The following is a 14,266-nucleotide window of genomic DNA, read 5'->3' as shown; positions in this document are numbered from 1 at the left end:
CGCCAACTTCCATTACTTACATATCTGCAAACCCTGTTGACTAAAAGGTTTTAGTACTTTTGCCCCTAGAAACTATCACAGAAGTCGCTCACTGCATTGCTATGAGATATTGCCACAGAAGTTACTTACAAACTGTCACATCCGATACCACTGTGCTACCAACTGTCACATCCGATACCACTGTGCTACCAACTGTCACATCCGATACCACTGTGCTACCAACTGTCCAACTGTTACATCCGATACCACTATGCTACCAACTGTCACATCCGATACTACTGTGCTCCCAACTGTCCAACTGTTATATCCGATACTACTGTGCTACCAACTGTTACATCCGATACTAGTGTGCTACAAACTCACATCCAATACCACTGTGCTATGAACTGTCACATCCGATACTACTGTGCTACCAGCTGTCACATTCGATACCACTGTGCTACCAACTGTCACATCCGATACCACTATGCTACCAACTGTCACATCCCATACTACTGTGCTACCAACTGTCACATCCGATACCACTGTGCTACCAACTGTCATATTCGATACCACTGTGCTACCAACTGTCACATCCGATACTACTGTGCTACCAACTGTCATATTCGATAGCACTGTTCTACCAACTGTCACATTCGATACCACTGTGCAACCAACTGTCACATCCGATACCACTGTGCTACCAACTGTCACATCCGATACCACCACTGTGCTACCAACTGTCACATCCGATACCACTGTGCTACCAACTGTCACATCCGATACCACCACTGTGCTACCAACTGTCACATCCGATACTACTGTGCTACCAACTGTCACATCCGATACCACCACTGTGCTACCAACTTTTATTTTCGATACCACTGTGCTACCAACTGTCACATCCAGTACTACTGTGCTACCAACTGTCACATCCGATACTACTGTGCTACCAACTGTCACATCCGATACTACTGTGCTACCAACTGTCACAACTGATACCACTGTGCTACCAACTGTCACATCCGATACTACTGTGCTACCAACTGTCACATCCGATACCACTCTGCTACCAACTGTCACATCCGATACCACTGTGCTACCAACTGTCACATCCGATACTACTGTGCTACCAACTGTCACATCCGATACTACTGTGCTACCAACTTTCACATCCGATACCACTCTGCTACCCACTGTCACATCCGATACCACTCTGCTACCAACTGTCACATCCGATACCACTGTGCTACCAACTGTCACATCCGATACTACTGTGCTACCAACTTTCACATCCGATACCTCTCTGCTACCAACTGTCACATCCGATACTACTGTGCTACCAACTGTCCAACTGTTGCATCCAATACTACTGTGCTACCAACTTTTACATTCGGTACCACTGTGCTTCTCCCCACTCAGCCACCACTGGTCCATCTAAAGCTGTCTCTGAAGTGACAGGCCACTCAGCCAATCACTAGCTGAGACGGCACACTGGTACCACAGAGAGCGGCAGCTGCTTTAAGTGAGACGAAGCTAGAAGGACACTGCAGAGCAAGGACAGGTAAGTATAAAGTTTATTATGTTCTTTAAACATTCATCAGCAACACGTCACTATTACACATAGCTGATGATTGTTTCTTCAGCTGATCATTGTCTTTATTACAGAGAGATAATCTGCCAAATCGGCCTAATTTATCACTCCATGTAATAGGGCTTTATGTCTTCCTGAGGAGGTCCTAATAACCATAATAGGTTTGGATGTTTTTCCTGACTGTATTTGAGGACACCTTTAATGTTCTTGCAATTTTCTGGACTAACTGACCTTCATGTATTAAAGTAAACCTGCGCTGTCATTTCTCTTAGTTAAGTGGTTCTAGCTCTGACGTGGAATAGGACAGTAGTTCAAAAGGGCTAAATACTGTATAATTACTGTATATCTGATAGCTGTTCTATGTTATATTATGAATAGATATGGGTCTATGCAATCCATGCACACTTTGACACACATATATATACTTTCTTTGGCTTTCTTTTATGAAGGTTGCACAGCAGAACAGAGCTGTTCCAGTCAGTAGCCATTTAAAGATGCTGGATGTCTGCCACCTGCTGGTGAAAGTAGAACATCTCGCCATTCAAAATCAAATAGATGGCAGGTGGCATTACATGCATGTTTTTTGAGCATAGGCCATCAATTTTGCCCTTTTATCCCTTTAAAAGTCTAGTATAAGTTGCAAATAGGTTTTTCACAGGCAATTCAAGGGATTTTCTGAAACTTTAATGATGGCCTTTCCTTGGCCTCTCATTGCAGCAATGATTTTTGGTGACAAATTTTTGGTGTTTTTTTTTCACCTTATCTATGGACCTGATTGCATCACAAGAGGTTGGGGGAGAATGGGTGTGGCAGATGGGACCTGGAGTTAAAATGAGTTGCAGAACACAGATATCGCCAAACCTACCATGCACCCACCACGTATGGAGTTTTCTCAACTCTTGAAGCAGTGGAGAAGGGTTATGATAGGCCATCCATTTTTGGTCTGGGATGACCCAATTCCTGGCACTCCCACTCTGACTAACTTGAAAGCGGAGCCCCCCCCCCCTTAAATATACAAGTTTACCTTCAAAGACCATTTGAGCTGTGCTCAGTTGTTAACTCTATATGACCTCAAGTAAAAATCCCAGCTGGGCTATGTCATAAGAGAAGAGGGTTAAGTATTTCTTAGTAAGTCGTTATGCAGCTATGTCCCCACTTTAAACCATGCCTGTTACTCTAACATACATGGTCACAGCAGTATTTCTGTACTATATAATATAGCACATTACTGTGCTATATTACAAGTATCACTTGTAACTGTATTTAATTCTTTATGGCTTCTATAAAAAACTGGGGGAAAAAATGGATTGTTTTACTCAGGAGACTCCATTCAAACTTTTCACTGAGATGTTATGGAAACATCAGTCACTTCTTATGGCAAACAGGCTTTCCTCCCACTGACAACAGTAGTTTGGTATTAAAAGCATTAGAACATTAACCCTTACTGACCCCATTTTTTACTCTATACATGAGACTTCTGTAAGTGGATTTAATCTGAGAGATATGCAATGGCTGTGCTTAGTGGCAAAGGTTGGTACAGCAATTGTCATGAGGATTGAGTGAAGAACATAAATGGGAGATAGCATACATTGTTTAAGAGGTGATATTGCCTGATACACAAGAGCTTAGAGGCTACGTGCACATTCAGTACATGGAACTTGGAACTTCACTTTGACCTGACATATCTGTGAGTGAACGGGGTTGGGAGACAATAACAGATACGGCACCTACACAAGAGTGGCACCATTTCTGTTATTTCTGAGAGGAAAAAGAAAAAAAAAACTAAAGATCAGAAAAAAACACCAGTTAGTAAGTTATCAAAATTATTATTATTTTTTTTTTATATTCTCAATTTTATTCTTTTTCCAATTTACATAACAAAAATATACAGCAACATGTTGCACTCACAGGTGCACTGACACATAATCATATCAACAGGATATAGCCATGAGTACAGCAGAAGTCAGAAATAAAACTCAAACTAAGCAAATACCAAGGCGATCCGCAGCTCCCGGTGGGTGGGTAGGCATAGCGTAAACCAACTAGGGAGTGAGCTAACGCTCAAACAGCAATCAAAGAAGAAGAAAAGAAAAAAGAAAAAAAAAAAAAAAAAGGGGGGGGGGGGGGGAGTGCAAAGAAGAGGGGACCGAGAAGCTATAAGAAGGAAGGATGGGGAAAACACGAGGAAGAGGGGGGAGTGGAGGGGACCATTCCTCACTGACTCGAGAGGGACCGAAATTCGGTTGATTCGGTAAATTGTTCCCAGTGGAACCACGTCCGTAAAAAGCGAGAATTGCAGCCATGTAATTGCGCAGTGAGGTCCTCCATGCGCTTGATATCTTCTACTTTACGGAGCCACATGGGGATACTCGGGGGTTCGGGTTGACGCCACAGCACCGGGATACAGGCACGGGCAGCGTTGACCAGGTGACGGAGTACAGAGCGACGGTAGGACTTCAGAGGGATCTCCGACAGGTGCAGGAGGAAAAGTGATGGGGAGAAAGGAAGCTGATAGTCAGTGAAAGTAGAGGAAATGCGCCATACTTCCCTCCAAAAAGGTACCAGCTTAGGGCAGCTCCAAAAGGTGTGGAGAAGGGACCCTTCCCCACCGCAGTTCCTCCAGCAAAGTGGGGAGACCTCTGGAAAAATCCGATGGAGTCGGGTAGGTACTCGATACCAACGGGAGAGCAGTTTGTATCCGGCCTCTCGAAGGCGAGATGCAATGGAAGTAGAGTGTGTGCACGTGAAGATGCGTTCCACCTGCGCTGCAGAGAACGTAATGTTGAGATCCTCTTCCCAATTGCTGAGAAAGGGCGGTGGGGGCTGTTCTGGAGGCGAACCCAACATGGCATATAGAAGGGAGAGAGTGTGGCGAAGAGGGCCAGAGCTCAGACAGAGAGATTCAAACTGAGTAGGCGACCGCGCGAAGCAAGAGGGGTTAGGAAGGGAATGAAGGAAGTGGTGCAGTTGAAGCGCCCGCCAGAGCCCCAGTGGTGTAGGGTCCACAAGATCATTAAGCGAGGACAGGGACAGCCAATTCGAGCCTGAGAGGAAGAGAGAGGCCCGGAAGTTGCCCGCACGGGACCATGTGCGAAACACCGGATCTTCCATACCGGGCGAGAAGGAGGGATTGCCCAGGACCGGGAATAAAGGGGAGGGGTGTGGAGCTAGGAAACCAGAGGAGAGGTGTTTTTGACATATCTTTAGCGTCGGGGCAATAGTGGGGTGTTGGGCAAGTCGGCGACTGGCGTCTGGTAGCCACGGGGCCGCCAGTAATGAGAGGGGGGACAACGCCATTTCAAGGCCTACCCACAGTTTCGTCTGGATGTGACGATGCCAATCCACCACTCGCGAGAGGTGGGCAGCGACATAGTAGTGGTAAAGGTTAGGAAGCCCCAAACCTCCTCTCGATTTAGGGAGATACAGGACCGCCTTTGCCAGTCGGGGTTGCTTATGCGCCCAGATAAACCTAGTGTGGATCATTGAGAGTTGCCTAAAGTAAGACAAGGGCACTGCCACCGGGAGGGCCTGGAAGAGGTACAGCAGGCGAGGCAAGATGTTCATTTTAAAGATAGAGCAGCGCCCAAACCAGGAGAAAGTGCCCTTGTGCCACCCCAGCAAGTCTAATTCAATGCGTTTCAGCATGGGAAGGAAGTTCGTTTTAAAGATGTCGGAGGCGGAAGGCGTCAGCTGGACCCCCAGGTATGTTAGGGAAGAGCGCGACCACTGAAAAGGGAAGGCGGCCTCCAGGGTGGCCACTGTGGAGGAAGGGAGGGAGAGATTAAGCGCCTCGGATTTTTGCAAGTTTATCTTGTAGTTGGAGAGGGATTGGTACCGCGAGAGTTCCGAGAGAAGATTAGGAAGGGACACAGAAGACAGGATAGAAAGAAAAGGAGATCATCTGCATACGCCGCTACCTTATGTTCCACTCGCCCCACACTCACCCCAGAGATATTGACATTGTTCCTGACATGTCTAAGGAAGGGTTCCAGAGTCAAGATGAAGATGAGGGGGGACAAGGGGCAGCCCTGCCGTGTGCCGTTAGAGATAGAGAACGGGGCAGAGAGAAGGCCATTGACCGAGACCTGGGCTGAGGGATGGGAGTATAACGAGCTTATCCACGCCAGCATATGGGGACCGAGACCGATATGCTGGAGAGTGGCAAGTAAGAAGGGCCAACTGACTCGGTCAAAGGCCTTCTCCGCATCCGTAGATAAGAGCATGGACGGCAGGTCGGAGGATCGGGCATGGTGAATAAGATTTAGGTTATCAAAATTATTAAGGCTAAGTTCACACTGCATTTTGGGGAACATTCATTAAAGAAGAACTCCGGCCAAAATATAATTTTTAATATGTTATTACATAGGTGAAGTTAGAAAAAATCCTAATATAAACAAATTATGGGAAATACAAATATTTCTCTCAATTTAGTAGATTAGATATGCTTCATTTTCTCAAAAAAAAAAAGAAAAGAAAAGTGACGTTACGAACCCTATGTATGTACCTAATGTGTCCAGCAGGGGGCACAGTATAGTATAGAAATTAGGATATGTTCACACTGAGCAAATGGGGCGGAACTCTCTCATGGTGCATTCTTTGGAGCAGACAGAGAACATGCCATGCTAGCGGTGCCACCTGCAGCAGCTCCTAGACCTCTAGGCTCCTCTATTATACGATTGCACAAGCTTGCAGGGCTGCCGCTCTATGCCGGTCCTGGTACAACTCCTGCAGGTGTCGGTGTACAGGGGCCCCCGCCGGATGACTCCCTCGCTGCCCAGGCTCCGGTAGATCTGGCTCCCCTAACTGACTTACCACTAGTATTAATCCCTTCCTGCCCAGCAGCATCACCAAGTGTCTCCTATGTCCCTCCAGCACCTCTCCAGCCTGGCCTGGAGAGGGTCTGATTGGGACCCTGCAGTGTGACCCCTGATCTTTTCCCCTGACTGCCAGAGGCCTCTTACTAACCTCTGTACTAGGGATGGTCCGAACCGAGTTCGGTTCGGGTTCGTACGAACCTGAACCCTCGGTAATGATTCCCGCTGTCTGCCCGCTACGTGGAGAGGGTGGATACAGCGGGAGGACCGCCTGGAAATATGGGATACAGCCATAGCCATAGGCTGTATCCCATTTTCCAGGCGCTCCTCCGGCTGTATCCACCCGCTGCACGGAGCGGGCAGACAGCAGGAATCCGATGTCAAGCGTTCGGGTTCGGAATATCCCTACTCTGTACAGTCAGCTCTGCGATCCTCTAATAGGATCTGCCACTGGTAGGCCCTATGTGAAGATCGCAGATAACACTGATCAATGTTATGAAATGGCATAACATTAAAGGGGTCATCCAGTGCTACAAAAACACGGCCACTTTTGCACCACTCTTGTCTCCAGATTGGGTGGGCTTTGAAAGCTACATTGAAGTAAATGGAGCTTAATTGCAAACCACACCGAAACTGGAGACAAGAGTTGGGGGGAAAGGGGCCATGTTTTTGTAGCATTGGATAACCCCTTTAAACAGTCATAGGAATGTAATGAATGGATGTAATAGTGCCCTGGGAGGAGTCAAAAATAGAGATGAGCGAACCTCGAGCATGCTCGAGTCCATCCGAACCCGGCATTTGATTAGTGGTGGCTGCTGACCTTGGATAAAGCCCTAAGGTTGCCTGGAAAACATGGATACAGCCAATGAGTATATCCATGATTTCCACATAGCCTTAGGGCTTTATCCAACTTCAGCAGCCACCACTAATCAAATGCTGAACGATCGGGTCCGGATGGACTCGAGCATGCTCCAGGTTCGCTCATCTCTACTCAAAAAGTGTAAAATTAAAAAAAGAATATGACATAGCCCATCCCCTAATAAAAGTTTAAATCACGCTCATTCCCATTTTATATATAAAACACATAACAATAAATACATTTATTATATATTGTAGAATGCGTAATTCTCCGATCTAACAAAATATAACAATAGTGTTCCTGTACAGGGAATGGCATAAACGAAAAAAGCTCGGGAATTGCTGATTTTTTTGTTACATTTTATACCAGAAAAAAATAATGAAGAGCAATCAAAATGTCCCATCTACACATATATAGTACCAATGAAATCTAGAGATCGTGTTGCAAAACATTATACCCTGTAGGTTGAATAATAAAAGTGCAATGGCTTTTAGAAGGCGAGGAGGAAACAACACAAAAAATGAAAATTGGCCTGGTCTTTAGGGTCAAAATCCACCGTGCCCCTAAAGGGTTAATAAATGTGCCCTTTGGTGTTTACATTTAACAAACACTTTTTTTTTTTTTTTTACAAATATGTAAACCCAAACATTTGATTTCTACAGTGCAACATAGGCAAACAGAGTGTTTCCATTTGTCTGTTTCATTAACGTCCGTTTTATTTCTCTTTTTTGCTGTATAGAATATAATAGTACTTAGCAGTATTGCATCCAGTAAAAAAATACAATACGTTGCTTCATGTTAATATCACAATATATTCCAACATGAAAGCAATCTCCCAGCCTCAATAATTTAGTTGAATTCCATATTCCTGTAACTTAAAGGCTGACAAACGGCATTTTAATGTGGTCAATCTGGAAAATAGGTAATATCTTGGAAAGGTGGATGAGTTTGTTTGCTTTACTAGAAGTTTGCTGAACAAATTACTAACATAGCAAAAGGAGTCAGGTCCACATCAGCTAAAGTGGAGGATGTTTACTGTAAAACAGACAAACTGCAGATAAGGCAACAGATCTACAAATCCCTCCCAAAACTTATCAAGAGGGGCATTTGCTTAGATAAGGCAAGATCACCTTAGGTCAAGGATGAACCAAGAGCAAATACTGGACATGCCGCCACTGATGGGCTACTGGTCAATATAGCACATGGCGGCCAGAATACTCGCTAGAATCTTGTCTTCATAATTAGCTGTGATAGTTTACAAAGGTTTGTACAAACACTATTGGCATGTTTGTTTGTTTTAAATGGGGAAATTATATACAGTAGATTAAATATAACATTATAATAGATTAAAGCTTCTATAGCAAATTATGGAAACCAAAGTGAAAGAAAGCATGCCATAAGATGCTCTGTATAACATCTAGTATGTGCACTACAAGTTCTAGTCTGCTGCCAAAGGTACTGATTCTATTAGTAATTAGTAGTGCTACATTGCAATATAACTACTTAAAGTTATTGTCCACTTTCCATTTTTATTGAGTGTCTTATACGAGTGGCTGCTGATAAGTCTTTGGCTTTGTTTTCTTTTTTTTTGTTTCTATGGTAGTGAATGTTACATCACATGAAAGCCTTTTGTGTCTAATATATATTTCCCAAATTTTGTGTATCTAGCTTATGGCAACAGTGATCTAGGCACGCAGGAAAACAAAATGGCGGAATCTAATGCGATATTCACAGCAAATGAGAGCAGAGGAGTAATAAAATTGTTTCTGCAAGGATATTCATGGTGATATGGCCCAGACATTGGGGGTCAGTGCCCTTTATATTCTACAGGTAAGAGCTGGGTTCCAAATTTAAAACGGCTGCTTCAGCACCAATGATGGGGAACTTCCTGGACGACAGAGAGTGGTGGTTGTTCCGGAGATCGTCCATGCTGTGCACAAACTCATACTGGAGAAACAGTGAATTTCAGCTAAAGGAATAGCAGCCATCTTGGGGATTTCTCTTGAACGTGTTTGTGTCATTATCCATGAACATCTGAATAAGAAGAAGCAATCTGCAAAGTGGCTCCCCAAATGTTTGACAACAGATCAGAAAAGCATGTGAGTGAAAACTTTCCACTCCATTTGTCAGCGTTTCTGGACTGATAAGAACTTCCTGGATGGAATGGTCACTATGGATGAGACCTGGATTCATTTGTATGTCCCTGAAACCAAGGAGCAGTCAGAAGAGTTGAGGCACAGTGGTTCTCCTGGTCCAAAGAAGTTCAGCCATGGCTTCTACGGATGACTGATTTGAGGCACAACCGAAATCCTTCTTTTTGCAAGGCTTACAGAACTTGGAATACTGATGTAAAAAGTGTGTGGAGAGTATGTGGAATAAATGTAAAGTTTCATCTTATTACCTCGTTTCTTTCTGGGTAAAGCCAAAGACTTATCAGCAGCCCCACGTATAGTATGTACAAGCAATTTTTTTTGTATTTTTCTTTACTTTTGTGTCTGTTTTTTTGGGGGGTTAGTGTGGTATGTTTCGAAACACAGCATTTTTATTTTTATTTCAGGCCACTTGCTTTTGACAGTTTCCCCTTCATAGAGCTTAATTGTTTTTCCTACTTAGAGAAGTCTGGCGATTTATAAAATCCGGCAGGGGCAAGGGGAAAATAGATTAGAAATACTAACTTACTTCTCCCCATGTGGGACCGGCGTCAGGACCCCCACCTGACTCTGGAATCTCTACCGCTGACACATCACACTCCACCTGATAGACTGTCCGCTCAGCCAGTCAGTGACTTGGGCGGGACGCCACTTCAGTCACTGATTGGATAACCAGCCAATCCATCAGACAGGACATCATCACAACTCGGGGAAAAGTGCCTTCTGGCGGGGGTCCTGAGGCCAGTCCTAGTTTGTACTTGTAATCTAACCCCCACATCCCCCGCCTCTGCCAGCTGCTGGAATAAAAAAAAGAACCATATGCTTGCCTTGTTTTGTGCAATTTTTTACTTTATAAATGATGTGAGTCAAAGATAAATAATTGAACCGCGTGATTTGTAATAGCCAAAGCTCCCCAGAAAAATAAATGAATTAAAACACAAGTATAAATAGTCCACAAAAGATGCATAAAAATGTTGATGTATTTTTTTAACCTTAAAAATGACAACAGTGACCCAGCGTAAGAGAGGTAGCAGTGATGGTAGTAGTAGTTATGAATGGGTAAAGCCTCTCTTTTATGTTGCGCTCAGCTCAGGACGAGAGGACAACAAGCTGCAGGTTGAGGGTGACGCCATTGCCTGATGGCTGGCTGGACAGTGAATCTGCAAATAACCAGACTTAAAGGACAACTCTGGTGTTCATTAAAAAAACAAAAACACATACATAATTTTCATACTTACCATCACTGCTTAGTCTGCCTATGTTCGAAATTGTCACCCCCCACCCCCCACCCCGGACCCCCGGAGCTCCGGTCAGTGGCCTAATTTTTTCTTTACTTCCTGTTTCATTAGCTGGGGAGCGTCAGATGGCTGACAGTCAATCAGAGCTGTGAAAGCTTTGAGTCATCTGATGATGTAGTAGCGGGTTGCTGCCCTAAGTAAGGGGAAGGACTGAGGTCAACCTCTCTTTATGAATGAAAACATTGACACAAGATGCCGCCGTCTAAAGACAGTGATCAGGTGAGTCTGTTTTTTGCTTTTCCACTACTTCACGCTATTCTGTCATTTTTTAGATTTTGAGGCTGACAGCCTTGAATGGGTTACTGTATGTGTGGAGAGGTTTCTGGTTGCCTGCAACCAAGTGCGTTACTATGACTGGGACACTGGAGGGCTGAGTTTTCCTTTCTTTAGCTTGAAAGCCTTTTGCAGGGAATACAGGCCACACTGGAAGCCAATAAACAGGTCCTAGGAGGGCCAAAGGTCCTTGTTCAACTTTTCCATTGAACACAGTCAGAAAGACATCGCACGAAGCCAAGCTATCTCCGCTGCCACCAAATATACTCAAGCGTGTCTTCTCAGGGTCTGGAATATGGATTCCCATCAACAGTATGTGTAAATAGGGCAGCTGACAAACTCTCTTTCCTCTTGCTCACCTACAGCTGTTTTTCCCAACTGAATTCTTCTCCTTTCAGCTATCCTCCTTCTCCTCAGTCTGTCTACCCTCCAAAAACTGACTAACTTCCTGACAGAGCTGGGTTTTTATATGGAGCCTATTACATAGCTCTGCCTACTGTGGCACTGTTGCCTAAAAGAAAGGTTGTTGCCATCATAAGGGTAACAAAAATGTCTGTTGTGTCACTTATAAAAAAGGGTTAAAGAGGTGTTTGTTTGTTTTTTTAAGCAGGGGTATGAGGAAAAGTAACAAAGGATGTTAACTCACCTCTCCCTGTGCCTTTTCAGTCCTGAATTGCTGCTCCAGGACTCTCGTCGGGCTTCGAGATCTCTGGCGCTGCACAATTCACGACCAAGCTGATGGACTGGCCGCTCAGTCCCCTGCCCCTGTCGGCTGTGAAAAGTCAGCTGAGGCTAGACTTCTCTAAAGGGAACATGTCATCACCTTCATGCTGCCCGAACCATGGGTCATCGGGTAGTCTCCGTTGGCTTCTCCCTGCCCCACTGGCCTTGGTTAACTAGCCCTCTTCCTGTACCCAAACAGACAGAATTATCAATCAAGACTGGTGCAGCAGAGAGTAGCCATCGGGGACTGCCCAGTGACTTGTGGTTCAGGCAGTCTATTTTCCCTTTGTTTTGGCCAGGATCACACATGGCAGTCTAGTGCAAAGCCTGGTGCTTTTTTTTCACTTTACCCTAAACAAGTTATATAGAAAAGTATACGGTTATGCTACAAGACAAAAGTGACATCACCATGAAACAAATATCAAATATGGGAAAATATTCTTATATCTTTATTATGAAAATAAACAACAGACACCACATAGCATAAAAAAAGGCTAGACCAAAACCATACAAAGAAAACGTAAGCAAAATTTCACAGGTAATTAAAACAATGTATTTAAAGGGAACCTATTGGGCTGATATGGTTCCCAGGAGCGCTGTATAAAGCTGCTGAGCAGCCCGTGTTGCACACTGGCCGCGGCTGCAGCAAAAGCTTTATATCGGAAAAAAAGAAGTTTTATTACAAGGGCGCACATCAGGCAGAGGCAGGAAGGTCGTCTGGGCGGCTCCCTGCCGGTGTCTAGTCACCGCTCTCTGTCTGTCAGCGCACTCGGCGGGATGATTGACAGGGGGAGAGGCCAGTAATAGGGCTGATTGGTTCCCTTTAATAAGTTCATTATATATTGGCCACTGAACTCACATTTTCATTGCTGTTTTTGCATTGTTCGCTGTGCTCACCAGTCACAATTAATGCATGTAGTCTTGTAGTGCTCTTTTGTAGCAAGCTTACTTTTTGGTGATTGCATGCATGGGATAGCTATAGGATTGTTGAGATATTTATATTTGTCATATATTTATATTTCCGATTTTTCTGCAACTGGTTCTTTGCAGCTTCTTTGCAGTCTCTTCAGCGTTTATCCGAGAAAAGTGTTCAGAGCAGAACTTGCCCGGATATATCTTTAAGGGTGCATTCACACGTACAGGATCTGCAGCAGATCTGCAGCAGATTTAATGGCGCAGATTTGAAGCTGCAGATTCAAAGCAAATCAATTCTGGGCCATCAAATCTGCTACGGATCTGCTGCAGGTTCAAATCTGCTGCAAATCCTGTATGTGTGAACGCACCCTTAAGGGTCCATTCCCATGTACAGGATCTGCAGCAGATTTTATGCTGCAGATATCAATGTAACTAAATGATGGAATGCAACATACAATGTGCAAAATAAATCTGCTGTAGATCCTTCTGTATGTTTGAATGGACCCTTAATGTAGACACCTGTAACATTGTGAAAAGACCAAAGATAAAATTAAATTACAAAAAAATAGTAAAAACTAATTTGCTTTTCATGACATTATCCCAAGTGTTTTGCCCAAGAGAAATTAGATAGCAGGCTCAGAAAGGAAGGCTCAGTAGATATAGCTAATGAACGGGGGTGCTCTCTTTCTCGCATGAAGGGTACAAACACACACAGCAGATACGCAGCAGATACGCAGCAGATTTGATACTGTGTTCAGTTATTTAGATCTAATCTGCTGCGTATCTGCTGCGTATCGCAGCAGTAAATACGCAGCGTATAAGCCGTGTGTGTTTGTACCCGAAAAGTAAATCATGTAAACATCAAATGAAGAAAGAAATATGAGATGGCACTCACCAACATTCAATAGGCTTTATTCTTCCGATTCCATTAAAACTCCAGTGCGAACACTGTCGGGCGGCTGCACTCTCCTAGAGAAGAGCCACGCACAAAACAGCTGTCATGCTGATTGGAAGGGTGTTGGCATCTCAGCCACCTGACAGTGTTCGCACTGGAGTTTTAATTGAATTGGAAGAATAAAGCCTATTGAATATAGGTAAGTGTCATCTCATATTTCTTTCTTTGCTTCCTGTTTATAGTCTGTTCTTGGCTTTGGCTTAGAAAATCTGTTAGATAAATCTCTCTGTGTAAAGGCACCCTTACTTTATAGCAGAATCTGTAAAATACCAGCAAAGGAAACTACAATTCATCAGTTAACCACTAGAGGGCACATTATACAATATTATTGATAGCTAACCAAAGGATGCATTACTGTTTTTGCTGGTTAAGTATTAGTTAAAGCACTGCAGATGTAATTCATTCGTAACGACAGGTATCAAATTCCTGTTTTGTCATGAAGAGTTATCATGGGGGCACAACAGTCAAAAATGTCTTCAGCTCTAGTGGCCCAAGATGGGGGTGTTACCCTTGTGGATCTTGTGTGCAGGGGCGCCGCAATCATGAGGCGACCTGAGTCGTCTGCCTCAGGCGGCGCCACCAGCTGTCTTCATGGGGGCGGCATTCAGTGGCAGATTATAATATGAGCGGTTCGGGCGGCCGCCCACATTATAATCCGCCACTGATCGTACCATGTACTGGAGTCCCCCCGCGCCCGGACAGCATC

At 44.3% G+C, this 14,266-nt stretch overlaps 1 protein-coding gene across 1 annotated transcript; it reads right to left on the bottom strand.

Annotated features, from left to right (window-relative positions):
* Positions 1-351: 351 nt before the first annotated feature.
* Positions 352-2,610, bottom strand: LOC138767376 (mucin-22-like). Its single transcript, XM_069944875.1, has 2 exons — positions 2,598-2,610; positions 352-1,295 (listed from the first exon to the last, which is right to left on the bottom strand). Exons 1-2 carry the CDS (start codon positions 2,608-2,610, stop codon positions 352-354), a joined length of 957 nt encoding a protein of 318 aa, XP_069800976.1.
* Between the last annotated feature and the right edge of the window lie 11,656 nt (positions 2,611-14,266).

The sequence above is a fragment of the Dendropsophus ebraccatus genome, chromosome 11, assembly GCF_027789765.1.
Source record: "Dendropsophus ebraccatus isolate aDenEbr1 chromosome 11, aDenEbr1.pat, whole genome shotgun sequence".
NCBI lineage: Eukaryota > Metazoa > Chordata > Amphibia > Anura > Hylidae > Dendropsophus > Dendropsophus ebraccatus.
This window is presented reverse-complemented; position numbering and strand designations above follow the sequence as displayed.